At 36.1% G+C, this 17,945-nt stretch overlaps 1 protein-coding gene across 1 annotated transcript; it reads left to right on the top strand.

Annotated features, from left to right (window-relative positions):
* Window positions 1–1,001: 1,001 nt before the first annotated feature.
* LOC114688272 (vomeronasal type-2 receptor 116-like) lies at window positions 1,002–11,481 on the top strand (the record flags this gene model as incomplete). Its single annotated transcript, XM_037201765.1, has 6 exons — window positions 1,002–1,100; window positions 5,017–5,308; window positions 5,680–6,486; window positions 7,203–7,430; window positions 8,461–8,584; window positions 10,559–11,481. Coding segments are annotated over 6 exons (2,473 nt in total), but the record flags the coding sequence as incomplete, so codon positions are not given.
* Window positions 11,482–17,945: the final 6,464 nt, after the last annotated feature.

Genomic DNA, 17,945 nt, shown 5'->3' on the forward strand with positions numbered 1-17,945 from the left:
AGAAATTTAACAATTTCTTTTAGGTTTTCCAGTTTGGTGGAGTACAGAATTTTAAAATACGTTCTTATGATTCCTTGGATTTTCTTGGTGTTTCTTACGATGTCCCCCTATTCTTGTCTATTTTTTTTTAATTTGGAAATTCTACATCTTTAGTTAATTTGGATAAGGTTTATCAATCTTACTGATTTTCTCAAAAAATTAACTCCTCATTTTATTGATTCCTTGTATCTTTTTATTTCTATTTTATTAATTTCAGACCTGAGCTGGGGTATTTCTTCCTGAATATGCCTTTTCTGTGTTAGTGCTTCTTTTAGTTGTAGAGCATTGAATGGTGTCGTTAAGTTGTAAGTAAGGAAATATCTCCAAGTTTTTAATGTAGGAACTTGCTGCTATGGAACTTGTCTCTTAGAAGATTCATTATGTCCCACACATTTGGGTATGTTTTGTTTTCATTTTCAATCAGTTATAAAATGTTTCTAATTTCATTTTCGATTTTTTATCTTGACCCACTCTTAACTGAGTAGTGAGTTTTTCAGTGTTTAAGAATTCATGAAGTTTCTGTTGTTGATATCTAGCTTTCATCCATGATAATCACATAGGTTGTAGAGAGTGTTATTTTAATTTAATTGTAATTGTTGAGACTTCTTTTGTCCATGTTTGTGATTAGTTTTGAGAAACATTCCACTAAATGATGAGAAGAAAGTATATTCTTTGTCTTTGGATGAAATGTTCTGTATTATCTCCTAGGTTCATTAGATTTATCATATTATTCAACTACATCATTTCCCTGTGTAGTTTTAATTAATTTTAATTTAATTTGTCTGAATTAGTTTTGTGTTTGCCATCTACTACTAGACATAGCATCTACCTATAAGGGTCATTTGTTTCGTCAGTGAGACTTTCTTCAATAGAACTATTTTTTTATTTGCAAGTGGCTATCAATCGGAGATATCCTCTGGGTTATGGATAGTATTAGTGTTCTCTTCTCCTTTCGCCTCTAGGACTTCATCTGGACCAGATCTGTGCAGACCCAGTGCTCGCTGCCTCAACCTCATATGTGCACTGTTCTTGCTGTGTTACGAAGGCCCTGTTTCCTTCATGTAATCCATTTACTCAAGCTCTTTCACTCTTTTCATATCCTCTTCTCAAATTACATTGAGCCCTGGGAAGACAAATTTGACTGGGGGCTGAGTGTTCCAAGGACTCTTACTCTCTGTTCATTGACTGGCTGTGAGCCTCTCTGCTTGTTCTCATCTTCTTCAGGAAGGATCTCCCCAAATGATGGCTAAGCAAGAGTACAGCACAATGTCATTAGGAGTAATTTTACTGCAATGTTCCTTTAGCAGCCAGTACTACTTGATTTTTGCACAGGTCCATGGCCTATCTAGTCTCAAGTCCTTGGCAACACAAGCAGTGCCACATACCATCTCACCGACTGGGTTATAATTCTGAACAGATATTGGTTGGTTACCTCCACAAGTTTTGTGCTCCTATTATATCAGCACATCTGGCAGGTAGGTTACCCTTAGAGATTGAAGGTTTTGAGGCTGAGTTGGTGTTTACCTTCCTCCTTCAATAAGGTGCACAGTGCCCTCTGGTACCAAGAACACTAGTCCGGGAATGGGAGTGGCAGTAGGCAAACACCAACTTGACTTTTCTGTGTTCAATGAATTGTAGTTTGAAAAAGAATTCCCCTTATCTTGGACCTGCCTCAACTGAATGTACCAGGCTCTGCTGACTCCCCATGGGAGGCCTTACCTTTTCAGAAGATGGAATGGGGTGGGTGGGTTGTGGGCACAAGACTGTGGGGGGCCAGGATGAGGGAAGAGAGGGGAATCTGTGATTGGTATGCAAAATGAATAAAAAAATTCTTAATAAATAAATTAATTCCCCTCATAGGCTCATATAGTTGAATGCTCGGTCACTAGGGAGTGGAATTCTTTGATAGGATTAAAAGGTTTAGGAGTTATGGCCTTGTTGGAAGAAGTGTCTCACTAGGGCTGAGCTTTGAGGATTCAAAAGCCCATACCAAGCTCAATCTCTCTCCCCGTCTCTCTTCCTATGGATCAGGATGTACCTTTCAACTACACTATGCCTTCTGTTCTCCCCACAATTATAATAATGGACTAAGCCTCTGAAACTATAAGCATGCACCCAAATAAATACTTTTTTATAACAATATCCATGGTCATGGTAGCTCTTTACAACAATAGAATATTGGCTAAGACATTGTGTAGCAATATTGCTTTATTATTGGTTTGGGAAGGAGCATCAATTTTCTTGATAATATGCTGGATTGTTTGGGGGTTCTCATGAAATCCCTTTAAACGAAAACTTGATTAGATGCAAGTCATTTCTGGTACCAAAAGTTTCATTTTGTGATGAAAAGTGTCTAGTTTGAGCTCTGTCTCCACATTATTTAGCAACTTTGTTTAAATTACCCTCACATATGTACAAATTTTAGGAAGTTAATGCTGTATTAGTTTTCCATATGACCTCTCAAATACCCTTAGTTTTAGCTGTCCCTCCACATATTCTCTGCCTTGCCCAAATGTTCTCTCTGCTGTCCTGTTTGATCCTCCTGTTATAGTTCTCACCCCATCTGTCCATAACTTTCTGTTCTATTTCCCCTTCCTACGGAGATCCATCCCTTTCTGCTAATCCCTTCTTATATACCAAATTTCTGTGGATATGTGGAATATAGCTTATTGACAACATCACAGCTAACATCCACATATAAGCAAATATAGATCATATTTGTGTTGGGGGGCTGTGTTAACTCAGATTGATTTTTTTTTAGTTCCACCCATTTACCTGTGAATTTCTCGGTTTTTTTAAAGGCTGAGTAATACTCCCTTATGTAAAATACCACATTCTCTTAATATTTTCATTTATTGGCATATATTGATGTTCTTCTCTATTTTGGTTATTATGAATAAAACAGTTATGAATATGGTTGAGCAAATGTCTTTTTAGTAGGATTGAGCATAATGTGGGTATATGTGTAAGAGTCATATAGCAATGGATCTTGAGGTAGATCTATTCTCAGCTTCCTGAGGAACCCCCACTCATTTTTATGCTGGCTGTATAACTTTACAGTACAACAAGGAATGGATGAGTGTTTCTATCACTCTACATCCTTGCCAGCATGAGAGGTCATTTGTTTTATTGGTCTTGCTTGGCAAATCTGGCAGGTGTAAGATGAAAACACAAAGTAGGTTTGATTCGGATTTTCATGATGACTAAGTATGTTGAACATTTCTTTAAGTGCTTCTAATCCATGTGAGTTTCCTGTTGGAAAATATCCGTTTAGATCTGTACCCATTTTTAAGTTGATACTTTGTTTTTCTGAGGTCCAGTTTTTGAGTACTTTATGTATTTTGGATATAAGCCCTGTATCAGACATGTAGTAGTAGAAATATTTTTCCATTCTGAACTCTATCAATTTGTCTGAATGATGCTCTCCTTTGACTTAGAGAAGTTTATCTGTTTCATGAGGCTCCATTGATAATTGTTGATCTGAGTGCCGGTGTTATCAGTCCCAATGACTTAACTCTATTCCTCACTTTCTGTTCTATAAACTTCTGACGTTCAATAATATATCTGACTTTCTGCTGAAGCCATTAATCCATTTGGAATTTAGTTTTGTGCAGATTTATAAGTATGAATGTATATGCATTCTTCTACATGAAGCCATCCAGTTTGACCAGCAACATCTGTTGAAGGTTCATTATTGTTAAAAGTAAGGAATTATGGGTGTGTGTATTTACATCAGGGCCTTCAATTTTGATTCATTTTGTGTGTGTGAGTGAGTGTATGTGTATGGGTATGTGTGTGTGCATATTTTCACATGAAGCTGAAAAGTTTCCTTTTAAGTTTTGTGTAGGAATGTGTTGGAATAAGAATTGCACTGAATCTGTGCATTGCTCTTGGTATGATGGTGTTTTTACTATATTTATCCTATTAATCCGTGAACATAGGAGATCTTTCTTTTTTCTGATATCTTCTTACATTTCTTTCTTCAATTTCCTGAATGAACTTTTTATTATATGAGTCTTTTGCTATCTGGTGTAGAGTTACCCTAAGATATTTTATAATATTGAGTCTACTGTAAAAGATTTTATTACTGATTTCTTTCCCATTCCATTTGTCATTTTGTGTATTAATTTTGTATCCTGATACTTTGGTGGAATTTTTTTTATCAATTGTAAGAGTTTCCTGGTGGTATTTTAGAGTCAAACATGTGTGTGTGTGTGTGTGTGTGTGTGTGTGTGTGTGTGTGTGTGTGTGTGTGTGTATATATATATATATATATACATACATACATACATATATATATATGTTTCTATCATTAGCAAATAATAATACTTTGAGTTCTTCCCTTCCTGTTTCTATTTCTTTGATCTCCTTATCAGTGCAGAAAACATATATTCATATACATATTATATATGTATATGTATATACATACACACACATACAATATCAATTGATGAAATAAGGAGGCCATGAATTTGAAGGAGGATGTGGAAGGGTAAATGGGAGGACTTAGAGGTAGGAAATAGAAGGTAGAATGGTTGTAAATAAATTGCAATTTTGAAAATAAACAAAAACAGAATTACCTTAAGAAATTTAATGGCTGAATCTAGAAATGTTGGCTTTTTGTAGTTGTGGAAAATAAGAAACTATGAGCCAGGCATCAGAACATTTTTATTTTGGAGGGCTTAATTCCTGTTTCCATGGAAGAATTTTTGGTGTATTCTCACAAGAAAGAGAGACAAAACAAGCTCACTTTTAGCTTTCATTAATCATTGTTATAACTTCAGGATCATAATTAATCCTAACTCTAAAACCACCTATTCTAATTCTATCCATTTAAGGTAAATTTAAATTCCAGAGAATTTAAAGTATGGGTTTTGTAGGAACAGTAATATTTGAAATATAAAATGTATTACATTAAATGAGCAGATGTATGTTGTCTAAGTCTTCCTCCTATATATTTTTATATCCTGTGTGCAGGTATAAGTTTAAAAACTACCAGTTTGTCCTGGCCCTGGTATTTGCCATTGAAGAGATCAACAGGAACCCTCAACTTTTACCTAACACATCTCTTGGATTTGATCTTTATAATATCCCTTTCAGTGAAAAGAATACTCTTATGAATGCTTTTATTTGGCTCACAGGGATGAATGATGTCAAAGCTAATTACAATTGTAAAAAGGAGCGGAAGTCAGCAGCATCACTTACAGGAACATCATTCGCAATATCAGCACATATGGGGACACTGCTTCAGCTCTACAAAATACCACAGGTGAGGGTGTGCAGTGTTACAGAACGAGAAAGAAGCTTTTGTTTGGTGATATCTCAGATGTCTACAGAGGAAAAATAGGGTCATTTGAATAACTAGTCTGTCAAGGGATAAATATTTAGACATTTGGTGATTTATCTATATTTTTTTCTGCTTGGAATAGAATGGACCAGCAGGATAAGAAGACAAAGAGTTCTGTTGAGATTAGGAGACTTGACATAATTTTTTGGAAAACTCACAGCAAGGGAGGTTAGACTTTGAAAATTGAATATGCAGGTTAGCATCTTAACAAGTCCCAACTGTTGCTTCAAAATTAAAACTGTTTCTGATGCCAATATTCTCACCCTGTTTTCAAAATTCTGCTTTCGACTTAGCTTACTTTTGGGCCTTTTGATACTATCCTGGATGATCGCACACAGTTTACTTCTCTCTACCAGATGGCTCCCAAAGACACATCTCTGTCACTTGGCATTGTCTCTTTGATGCTTCATTTCAAATGGACCTGGGTAGGATTGCTCCTCAGAGATGACCACAGAGGAAGTCAAATTTTATCTGATTTGAAAGACGAGATGAAGAAAAATGGAGTCTGTATGGCTTTTGTGGAAATGATTTCAGGTACATTGGCTTCATTTTCTGACAGTTTCTGGAAAAGTGTGGGAAGGATCCAAGACTCATCTGCAAATGTGATCATCATTTATGGAGACATTGATTCTCTACATGGCTTAGTGAAAAATATAGGACAGAAGTTAACTACAGGGAAAGTCTGGGTCATGAACTCACCTTGGGATGTTACCAACCACTTGGATTATTTTATGTTAGATTCTTTCCATGGGAGTCTCATTTTTTCACACCACTATGAGGAGATGGTTGATTTTACACATTTTATCCAAACAGTTCATCCTTCCAAATACCCAGAAGATACATATCTTCCAAAATTGTGGCATTTATTCTTCAAATGCCCATTTTCTAGAACTGATTGTAAACTCTTGGAGAACTGTCAGCCCAATGCTTCCTTGGATTTATTGCCTAAGCAAAATTTTGACACGGCCATGAGTGAAGAGAGTTACTACATATACAATGCTGTGTATGCTGTGGCCCACAGTCTCCATGAGATGATTTTTAAAAAAGTTCAAATTCAACAATATGAAAATGGAGAGGGAATTACATTCCTCCCCTGGCAGGTAACCTCTTTTCCTCTTTTAAAATCAGCACTGTTACACTGAGATACGTTTCAAAGTTACCAAACATGAACACTGTAGATGGTGGTACATTTATTCAAATAGCATAGGAGGACCTGTACTTGTTTCGCTGGAGTTCAGTACCTACCTAAATTTCTTCATCGCTGATAAATAGGGTGCCAATTTTCAAGAGGCAATGTGTTCAGGCAGTATCAAATTCATTTTACAAATAGCTTTACAGTCCCCTTAAGTAATAGTTTCAATAAGAAAATTCAGACTTCCCTCATACATTTTTCACAGTAGAAATAAGAGAAGCAGATGCTTAAATGTCACATTGTTGCTGAGCAGTGCAATGATGGTTATGTAGGCAAATAATCCATTTTAATTACCATTTCTGCATTATTATCTTCATATTACACTTTGAAACCTTAGACACATTTAGCAAAGAAATAGGCATGACCAGGTTTTGAGATTTGCCTCATCTTTGACTGCTTATGTTTGCTTCCTACAATGCTTTCTCTTGAAACAGATGTACATGTTATGATTATAATAGTAGTTCTTATCAGCTTGAATCCCATTTACTAAACATTACCCTGCAAAATTGCCTACAAAAAATGCATTTTACTTCACAGTCAAAAAAACAGATTGATTTCGCACTATTTAGTTCTGTTGTAACTATCTGGGACCTACTTTAATAGAAGTTCATGTATCTCTTTTAGCTCCACCCATTCCTACAGAATATCTATATGAATAACCATGTGGGAAGTCATATGCTAACGCACATGAAATCTAAGTTAGATTCCAAGTATGACATTATCAACTTTTGGAATTTTCCAAAAGGCATTGGACTAAAGGTGAAAGTAGGATCATTTTCTCCAAATGCTCCACATGGTCAACAATTGTCTTTAACTACCAATTTGATACAATGGCCCACTAGATTTACAGAGGTAGGTTGATTCTTAACTCAATGGTTTGAAATTACTAAATAAAACAAAAACATATTCTTGTACATAATAATTCTTAGTTCCTGACTCAGATCCCATCAGTATAAATCTACCAATTCAGAATACCAAAATAACATATACACAGAATTTTCTGTATCCAGATTCTGATCAATGGAACTGTTTGTTTTTCGATGTTTCTTAATTTTCACTCATTTCCTGTCATAAATATATGCTTAAGTAAAATTTATACTGTTGCTTCAAAACACTTGATATGAGGTTTATTTTGATGCCCACTTGTAAAATAGCAGGACAAAGTTTCCTGGAATTTAGTTCTCTAGCACAGTTACAAAGTATAGTGGGTGTCTGTGTATATCTTAGTTACTTACTTCACTGCTGAAAATAAATTTGTTAAAAAAATAATTTAAAAGATTTATTTGGCTCCCAAATTAAGAGAGCAGCTTAATTATGTTGTATAAATCATAACTGTAGGAGCCCCTGGTCACATTACATCTACATTCAGAAATCGTAAGTAGTAAGTGTTACTGTTCACTTCCATTCTCCTTTTCATTCACAATGAAATAGTGTAAACCATTTTAAGAGTGGCTCTTTCTCATCCATGTAAACTCACCTAGAAATACCCCAAATGAGTATGCAAATACTTGTTTCATAGTCATTATAAATAACTCCAGGTTGACAGGATCAACAATACTTTTGGAAATACAAGCTGATAACCTAAGAAGCCAATACATGTAGAGACAAGATCAATCTGGAATCACACCTGGACATGCTCAGTCACCTAAGTTCTTCCTAATTAACCACATCCCTTAAAGTTTACAAGCTTTCATCAATTTCATGTTCTTTGGACCAAATTTTATGAGCTTGTGTTGAGCACAAACTTCCAAAACTGGGAGTACTGTAACCATTATCTTCATTTATAAGTATAAAATCTATGAATCAATAGTTTAATATTTAAAGGCCTATATTTATCCCTATAACTCTGAACATTTTTTAAAATACCTTTTGTTTTCTTCAGATTCCTAAGTCTGTATGCTATAAGCTCTGTAGACCTGGGTTCAGAAGAACTATCCAAGAGGGTAAAGCTGCCTGTTGCTTTGATTGTATTTCCTGTCCATACAATGAAATTTCAAATGAGACAGGTAAATACAACTCTCAGAAATATTTAAACTCCGAACAATTCAATTCTGAAAAATCAAAGCAAGTGAAAAAAGATCTATAAGAGAACTACAGAGACAAAACTTTTCCTTTTATAGCAATTTTAATGGTAGAGCTAATTATATTTATTCTTGAAATTACACAAGAATTAAATATAAATTCATACCTGATTTAAGCTATTGATCCATTATAGATTTTGTTAACTGAAAAAAACCTTCCACATCCAATCATTTTAATTATGTTTTTCAAACTAAATTTTAATTGCATCTAGAACTCACTCAAAGCTTGGGTTTATTGTGTATTTTTAAGGATACTTCCCACCATAATTGTTTATACACAGCAGATGACTGGGAAATTTTGTATGTGTTTTCTAGTGCATAACATTTTGGTATCCTGCATACTTGATGAAAAGTGGGATTTCTTCTTATTCTCTTGCTCCACTGGAATAAGAAACAATATTTAAGAAGTAAACTGAAAAAAAAATTGGTCTGTCTACAATGACATGATATTCAGAAACCTAAGAAATGCAGTGGTCTACAGATTTCTATTTCCAGATTAGGTCATAAACATGTTCAAATTTACTTCCATAGCCAAGAAAAAATTAGAATTTGGTGTTTCCACATCTAGTAATGTTTTGCATCTATAATTGAATTATGTGACTTTTCAAAGTTATAATGAAAATCACATATATTGATGAAAGTTTTCAAACCTTAAAAAAACTTAATGCTCATTAATGCATCATTACTCACAAATGTTTATAGCTTATAAACATTAATTTTATTTATTTATTATTTATTTTACATAAAATATTTATTATACATAAAATATATACAGGATAAAATAACCTGTGCCTCCTAGTTGTAATATAAAATCACAGCATATGACCACTTCATTGAATGTTGGTGGAATGGATATCCAGGCATAGCTGTATGAATCTGTACTTATGGCAACTGAAAAGTCATTAGTTTCAAGCCAGTTTGTGCAAAATAGACCAAAATGTTTCAAAGTATGTTTGGAGAATATAAAAAGTGTACAGTGTAACTATAACCAGAAAATGAGAATGAGCATTGAGACATATTGAATAAGGCCTTCCAGAAGAATGGATAAAGAAAATGTGGTGCATTTACTCAGTGGTAATAAACAATGACATCATGAAATCTGCAGGCAAACAGATAGAAATAGAAGAAAATTCATCCCGAGTGAGGTAACCAAGACCCAGAAAGACAAACATGGTATGTACTCACTCATGAGTTGATATTAAATATAAAGCAAATGATAACCAGGCTATATTCCATAATCTCGAGGAGCTAGGTAACGAGAAGGAAGGACCCTAAGAAGTTCACATGGGTAAACCTGGTGAGGGAAAATAAATGAAATGTCCTGGGTAAACCTGGTGAGGGAAAATAAATGAAATGTCCTGGGTAAACTGGGAGCAGGAGCTGGGGTGAGGGGAATGGAGGAGAGGGTATGGGAGGATGGGAATATGAAGGATCAGGTTAGTCTAGTTGTGGTCAGACAGAGTGGGAGAGTAATGAAAGAGATATCTTGATAGAGGGAGCCATTTGGGGGTTAGGGAGAAGCCTGGTGCCAGGGAAACTCCGAGAAATCCACAAGGATGACCCCAGCTAAGAATCCTAGCAACAGTGGAGAGAGAGGGTACTTGAACAGGCCATCTACTGTAATCAGATTGGTGAGTACCCTAATTGTCCTCAGAGAGCCTTCATCCAGTTACTGACAGTAAGTATAGATATAAGACATTAGACTTAGTTAATTTGTGGCTTCATGAAGAAAATAGCCTATATTAATTTGGAATTACTCACTATAGAGTATTTATTTATGTCTGAAAGAACCAAAGAAAGTCATTTAGGAGACAATCCAATAAGTTGGTGTTGAAAAGTACCTTAGGATAAAAAGAAACATCTGAACACATACTCATGATCATCTTAATTTCTTATCAGATATGGATCATTGTTTGAAGTGTCCAGAAAGCCATTATGCAAACACAGAGAAGAATCATTGCCTCCAGAAAACTGTGACATTTTTACATTATGAAGATCCCTTGGGCATGGCACTCAGTAGCATAGCCTTGTGCTTCTCCGCAATTACAGCTTCTGTTCTTGTGATCTTTGTGAAGCATCGAGACACTCCCATTGTAAAGGCCAATAATCGGGCCCTCAGTTACATTCTGCTCATCACACTCATCATCTGTTTCCTCTCTTCCTTGCTCTTCATTGGGCAGCCCAACACAGCTACCTGTATCCTGCAGCAGACCACATTTGGAATTGCATTCACTGTGGCACTCTCCACTGTGTTGGCCAAAGCTCTTACAGTAGTTATTGCCTTCAAGGTCACCTTTCCAGGGAGATTGATGAGGTGGTTAATGATATCGAGAGCCACTAACTACGTCATTCCCATTTTTACTCTGCTCCAAATCATTCTTTGTGGAATCTGGCTGGGAACCTCTCCTCCCTTTGTTGATCAAGATGCTTATGCTCAACATGGACACATCGTCATTTTGTGCAACAAGGGCTCAGCCATTGCCTTCCACTGTGTCCTGGGATACCTCTGCTCCTTGGCCCTTGGGAGCTATACCATGGCCTTCTTGTCCAGGAATCTTCCTGACAAATTCAATGAAGCCAAATTTTTGACATTCAGCATGCTTGTGTTCTTCAGTGTGTGGGTCACCTTTCTTCCTGTCTACCACAGCACCAAGGGGAAGGTTATGGTGGCTATGGAAGTCTTCGCTATCTTGGCTTCCAGTGCAGCACTCTTAGGCTTCATATTTGCCCCTAAATGCTACATTATTTTGTTAAAGCCAAAGAAGAATGTGTTACATGGCATCAGAGACAATACATACTATGGAAGAAATAACCTTAACTAATCTTAATTAGACAACATATTTGGCTCCATGTTTCTACATCAAATACAAGGATTGAAGCCAGTCCCATGCCATTCTAACTAGTTACAAAGTTGTAATATGATATTTAATTCCATGAGCTATTCTTCCTTCATCTAATTATATTAAAATCCCATTTTTTTTACTGTAGGCATCATATTTCCATGTCTAATATTAGTGTTGTGAGTGTTCTTCAGATATGACCTCACTGTATAGACCGGCCTGAGCATGACTATAGAAACAGGTCTATCCTTGAATACATAGGCTCTTGCTGTGTCTGCCTCTCTAGCTCAGAGGTTAAAAGCTTGTGGCACCACATCTGCCCAGCGTTGATCTTTTGTGTCCTCTTTTATGTTCATTATTAATGTTCTAGTTACTGATTCAATTTGCATTTGCTCTCTGCACATATTCTGTCTTATTTTATTATGCAAATATTTTCTCATTTTGGAAAGTGGATTCTGACAAACCTTCCATTCTTTCTTTAATCATTCGTGATGTGAACTTCAAAAGTCATATATGTAGACAACAAATATTTTATATCAGTTCTTGTTTTCATTTTAACACAACAAATTTGCAAACATATGTCACTGTGATTCTGAATTTCTCAAGACTATCCACTAATTTATCATGCTTTCATTTTATGTTTATTTTAAAGAAAACATTTTAATATGCAATGTACTTATTAAAATTTCTTTTCCAGATATCCATTTGCATAAAAGCTGACAACATTATTTCTTATTCTTTTTCTCTTATTGAAAAAAGTTATTTTGTATATCATATATCCTGATTATAGGTTCCCTTCCCTCTATTCATTCCAGTTCCTCCCCACCCCACCCCCATCCAGATCTACCTCATTTCTGTCTCTCATTAGAAAACAAGCATTATGCTATGGAATGCTAATATAATAAGATAAATGAAAAGTAAGTACATTGGAATATATCAAGACAAGTAAAAATATGGAAAAGAGCCCAAGAAAAGGCACAAGAAACAGATACACATATAGAGAATTACAGTTTATAGAGATCCCATAAAACACAAAACCAGAAGGAAATGAACCTGTAGGGAGAAGTGGGGGAATTAAAAAAAGCAGAAAAAACTTTGACACTTATGTGACAAGGACCTTCAACAATTCCATTATGTTTATCTTCTGATGGCCATCTACTGCTAGGCATGTGGGTTACCCATAACGATAGTCTCTTTCCCAGTGATATTCCATTGGATACAATTAAATTTTCATTAGAAAGCAATTATCAATTGGAGGTAGCTTTTGGGTTAGGGATGGATGGAGTCATGTGTCCACTTTTTTATTCAGTTCTAGTACCCAATATAGTGCCGATCTCCATAGGCCCGCACACGCTGCCTCAGTCTCTATGAGTTCATATATGTGTTGGTCCTGTTGTGTTTAGAGGCCTTATTTCCTTGGTGTCCTTTATCTATAAAGGCTATATTCAGGACTTTCTATTCTAGGGTTTCTGGGCTTGGAGACATTATTTTAGCTATTATTAATTGTGTTTTCACACTGGTGTTTAGGCATCTTTGTTTGAGAGACAATAATTCTAGGTGCTCGACTTGTTTGGTCTTGTCTTTGTTGGGTGGGTGTTTTGTTCCCTTTTTTTTCTGTCTCTTAGAAGAGTATGGTGGTTTGTGTTGTCAAGGTAGGAAATTCTCCTGAAATCCTAATAGTTGTAGCCTCTGGGGGTAGGAGATAAAATATGTTTCTAACTATTGGGAGCTGACATTTATGAATGAGAATGGGGAAGGGATTGGGGCTGAGGGCATCCATAGAAGGGAAGAAAGCAAAGGATCCACCATGATCCACTTAGTCCCCTGTAAAAGGGGACAGAGAGTAAGGATAGGTGACAACAGAAGGTTTGCAACAGAACTGGGGGTAAGAATGAAAAATGAGACTTGAAGGAGTAAAAGGAGACTGACAATCTGCTGTTCGCCTACCTGCTTCCCTGGCTCTAGTGGGCTGACAGTTCTCAGGGAGTGACTGCTGATGTTGCGGTTTAAGAGAAAGCAATGAACAGGGGAAGGGAAGTTAGGAGAGGAAGACCTGTGTGATCCACTGGAGATTGGGGCAGAGGGTGAAGGGAGGCCTCAGCATGTGTTCTGCTGGATTCGTAAGGAACCATGGGAGTGTCTTTTTGAGGGGGGGTGGAGAAAATAATGAATAAAAATAAATAAGTACAAAAACAGAGAGTCACAGAATATGGAGATGTAATGCTGGTACCGAACCAGAAGTTTTATCCCCGCTTGCCAGTTTCTTAATCAAACAATTGTGCCGAGTATAGGTTTCATCTTGTGGAATAATACTTAAATGGTTTGCTATTCCCATAATGTTTGTATTATTACTGTACCATTTCTTTTCAGGCCAGTCATAATTATATTTTGCAGGATTCAAAGCTTTTTTCATTTGATATAAATAGCACCTTCTAGCACTGAAATCTATGTATTAGGGATGCAGCTGGACATAATATTTTGCTAAATGGATATAATATGAAACTGACTTATAATGGCATATATATATATATATATATAAAATTTCTCAACCCTTATCAGAGAAGCTTCTTTTTGCAGTAGGTGTTGATAAACACAGAGGCCCACAAGTGACAAAGAGCAAGAGGCAGTGAATGAGTACAATCATAGCAGCTATATGTATGACTTCATAGCAGTTATGAAAGTATTCATAATCCCCAAGAAAAAAAAACAGAAAAAAATCTCAGCATGGAGAAGGAAGTTTTCACAAAGTCACACTAGTAACTAAGATTGGGAATTGTTGGCATATAAAAGAGAGAGGAAGTCCTTTTTCCATGAGGATGAAGTCACTAGTTAGCTGACTATCTTCCAGTGAAGCTCACACATCCAAGAATATATGAGTACTACAAACTGGAGGTGTTTGGAAAATGAACAAGAGTCAGGTGGGCTGGGAAATGGGGAATAGCCTGGGATGAGCAGGAGGAATGAGGTGAATATAATAAAATACATTGTATGAAATTCTGTAAGAACAAATAAATCAGAATGATAAATCATTTGGGTTTACTAGTAGTCTGATAGTATAATCAAAACACACAAAGCAAACAGCATGCCATAGATACATTTTCTTGACAGTAATAAATGGCCATGATGAGGACATAGGCCATTATTTTGAGAAGAAAGATTTCCATGGTATCAAAAATTGGGAAAAAAAAAACAGATGTGAAGGATATTCTATATCAGTAATCATCTCATCCTTTAAGTGAATATTCACCAAAATCCTATGGATCATGCTTCCACTTGAACAGATGGCATTAAAGGATATATAACTACATGGCAGTGCATGTGTGGGAGTAAGAACTGACAGATGTGCTAATGAGCAGGTTTCCCAAGATTGTGACCAAGAAAATGGACAGAAACATGATGAAAAGCAGAGGCTGCTGTTTGTGATCATCTGTCAGTCAAAGGAGATAGAATTCTACAGCAGCTCTTTGTTTTTTCAACTTCATCTCATTGGAAAGAACTTTGAAATGCTGAAGAGAAAAGGCAATTAAATGCATAGGCATTAGCAGCAGCATCACTTGAGAAAATGCACAAACCATACATCTGGATAGTTTATTGTTTAATTTATAGAGTCCCAAATTTAAGAAAACGTTTTTTTTATTTTTCCAGAAATTTTTAATTAAGATATATTTAGAATAATTCCCTCTCCTCCATTTAATTTCCTCCATGCATTTCAGGTGGCTCCTTTTCAAATTCATGACTTTTTATCCTTTAATTACTGTTACATATATATGAGAATAAATCTCTAAATGGATCTATGTGTGTACATTTGCTTATATGTATATTCCTTTAGGGCTGACCATTAGGAATTGGAAAAAAATATTTAGGGTATTTCTTTTGCTGGTTTGTTTTTGTCAAGTAAACACAAAACTGAGGGACCTAGAGAGATGGCTCAGAGGTTAAGAGCAATGGCTGATCTTCCAGAGGTCCTGAGTTCAATTCCCAGCAAACACATGGTGGCGCAAACCATCTATAATGAGACCTGGTGCCCTCTTCTGGCGTGCAGGCATACATGCAGGCAGAACACTATATAATAAATAAATAAACAAATCTTTAAAACAAAACAAAAAATGACAAACTTAGATGAATTGCCTCCATCACATTGAACTTTAGGCCACTCTGTGGGGCATTTTCTTGATTAATAATTGAGGTGTGAGGATCCAGCTCATTGTGTACAGAGTCACACCTGAGCAGGTGGTCTGGGTAATAAAAGGAGAATGGAGAGCTAGGCAGAAGCAGTACTCCTGCATGGCTTCTGTATCATTTCCTGCCTCCAGTTTTTTTTTTTTTTAAACTTGGATTCCTGCCTTGGCATCTATCAATGGAGTGTGGACTGGGATATGTCAGATAAATGAACCCCTTTCCTCCCAACTTGCTTTGGGCAGTGGTCTTTACCAGAGCAGTAGAAACCTCATAAAGACAGTCCTCATCTCTGAAAAGCACAAATTCTCACTGTCTCAGCAGTTTTAATTGCCGGTGGCTCTTCATCTAAAGGTGAAGCCCTGTGAGATCTTCCTGATGTAAGTTTATATTTCACTTGTGTTGTCATTGTTCAGTTATTCATTAGGAGGCCAGTTTAGTTGGGAGTTTATTGGTGTAGCTTCCCCATGATTTCTAAAAGACTCAATCTTGTAGAAGAATTCTTGGTCTCTTTACTCTTAGTATTTCTGTCCCAACTTCTTCAATGTTCCCTGAATCTTAAGTGTAAGCAGTATGTCAACTGGGAGTAGGCAGCCCACATAAAATTATCTGAATTTGGCTTTTGTAACAGTCTCCATCTCCTGAGAAAGGAAGCTGCTCTGGTGATAGTGTTAGGATGTATTTGTCTGTAGCTATAAGGATAAACATTTAGAAGCAGTGAGGAATTATACTAGTATAGGAAAGTGACAGTATTAAGTTCCCCTCTGATGTCTGTAACCTCACTAGTCATGAGAGGGTTGACTAGATATATAGTACCAGGCTTTGCTTCCATCTTGTTAAGTAGACCTTACTTCCAATTAGAGAGCTGATTGCCACCAAAGTGTTTATGCTCTTACTAAACCTGTGAGGGTAACTTGCAGTACTGATTCATAGGTACCACAGCTGATTAGGACAGTTGAATGCTATCTTCACTTGACAGCATACATAACACCTTCTGGTACTAGTTTTCAGAGAGGAGTTTGGGGGTCAGATCAAGCTTGATTCCTTCCAGTCCTGTGTCCAAAGTGCTGGGTGTCTTCCATAAAAGGAACACTTTTCTTCTCCTTCTTCTTCTCCTTCTCCTTCTCCTTCTCCTTCTCCTTCTCCTTCTCCTTCTCCTTCCTTCTCCTTCTTCTTCTTCTTTGAAGCAACAAAAGGGAAAAAAATTGCCTATATTGTTTTAGAAGTCCCTGGATTCCCTTACCAATCTCTCAACAGGAATTTTCTAATTCTGGCACTTGGGTTTTTGTTAGAAAGTATGTCTCCCAGGAATGAACATTGTTACCCCAAGTGGTATAATTTTATTTAACCCGTGTACACACACTAATCTACCAGGTAATTTTAGGTAAATAAAACATATGGTACCTTAAGGTTTTTTTTCAAGAAGTCTTATTTTTATGTATTGCTTCTCATTCCTTCACCTTCGGTACTGGCCTCCATTATTCCTTTCCATTAAATCCTTCACATGTTTTCCCATTTCTCCCTGCATATCACCTCCATGCTGCTACTCCCCTCCATTGCTCTATAAATCTCTCTCAAACCCTCCATCTCTTCCCGAGATAGATTGTTTCCATTTGTTTAATTTATTTTCCTATTTTGGTAGACTATTCCAGGCTATATATACATGTATGAAGATTTGGAGTTAAGAACTACAGAAAAGAGAGAAGATGCAGCATTTATGTTTCTAGGTATGTTACCTTGCTGAAAATATTTTCTGGTTCCATTGATTTTCATGCACATTTCAAAATTTCATTATTTTTCATTGATGAATAGTATTTCATAGTGTATATGTACCTCATTTTCTTTATCCATTCACCAACTGAAGGGCAGGCAGGCAGTTTAAATTCCTAGCTACTGGTAATAGAATGGCAATTATCAAGGCTAAGCAGATACTTGTATAGTAGTACAAGAGAAAGTACTTCAAGAGAAGTTCTTCACACTGATTTTCAGAATGGCTGTATCAGTTTGCATTACCAGCAACAATAAATGAAGTTTCTTCTTTCCTCAGCATTTGATGACATTTGATTTGTTGATCTTAATCATTATGATTTGGCTGAGATGAAATATCAGAGGAATTTTACTTGGCATTTCCCTAATTGCTCAGGATTATAAACACTTTTGACATGTATGTTAGCCATTTGTTTCTTCCACTGAAAATTTTCAATTCAAATCCATAGCGCTTTTCTTTTCTTTTTTTTAATTTTATAATTTAATTTAATTTTACATATCAG

Source organism: Peromyscus leucopus, unplaced genomic scaffold (assembly GCF_004664715.2).
Source record: "Peromyscus leucopus breed LL Stock unplaced genomic scaffold, UCI_PerLeu_2.1 scaffold_1351, whole genome shotgun sequence".
In the NCBI taxonomy this organism is placed as follows: Eukaryota; Metazoa; Chordata; class Mammalia; order Rodentia; family Cricetidae; genus Peromyscus; species Peromyscus leucopus.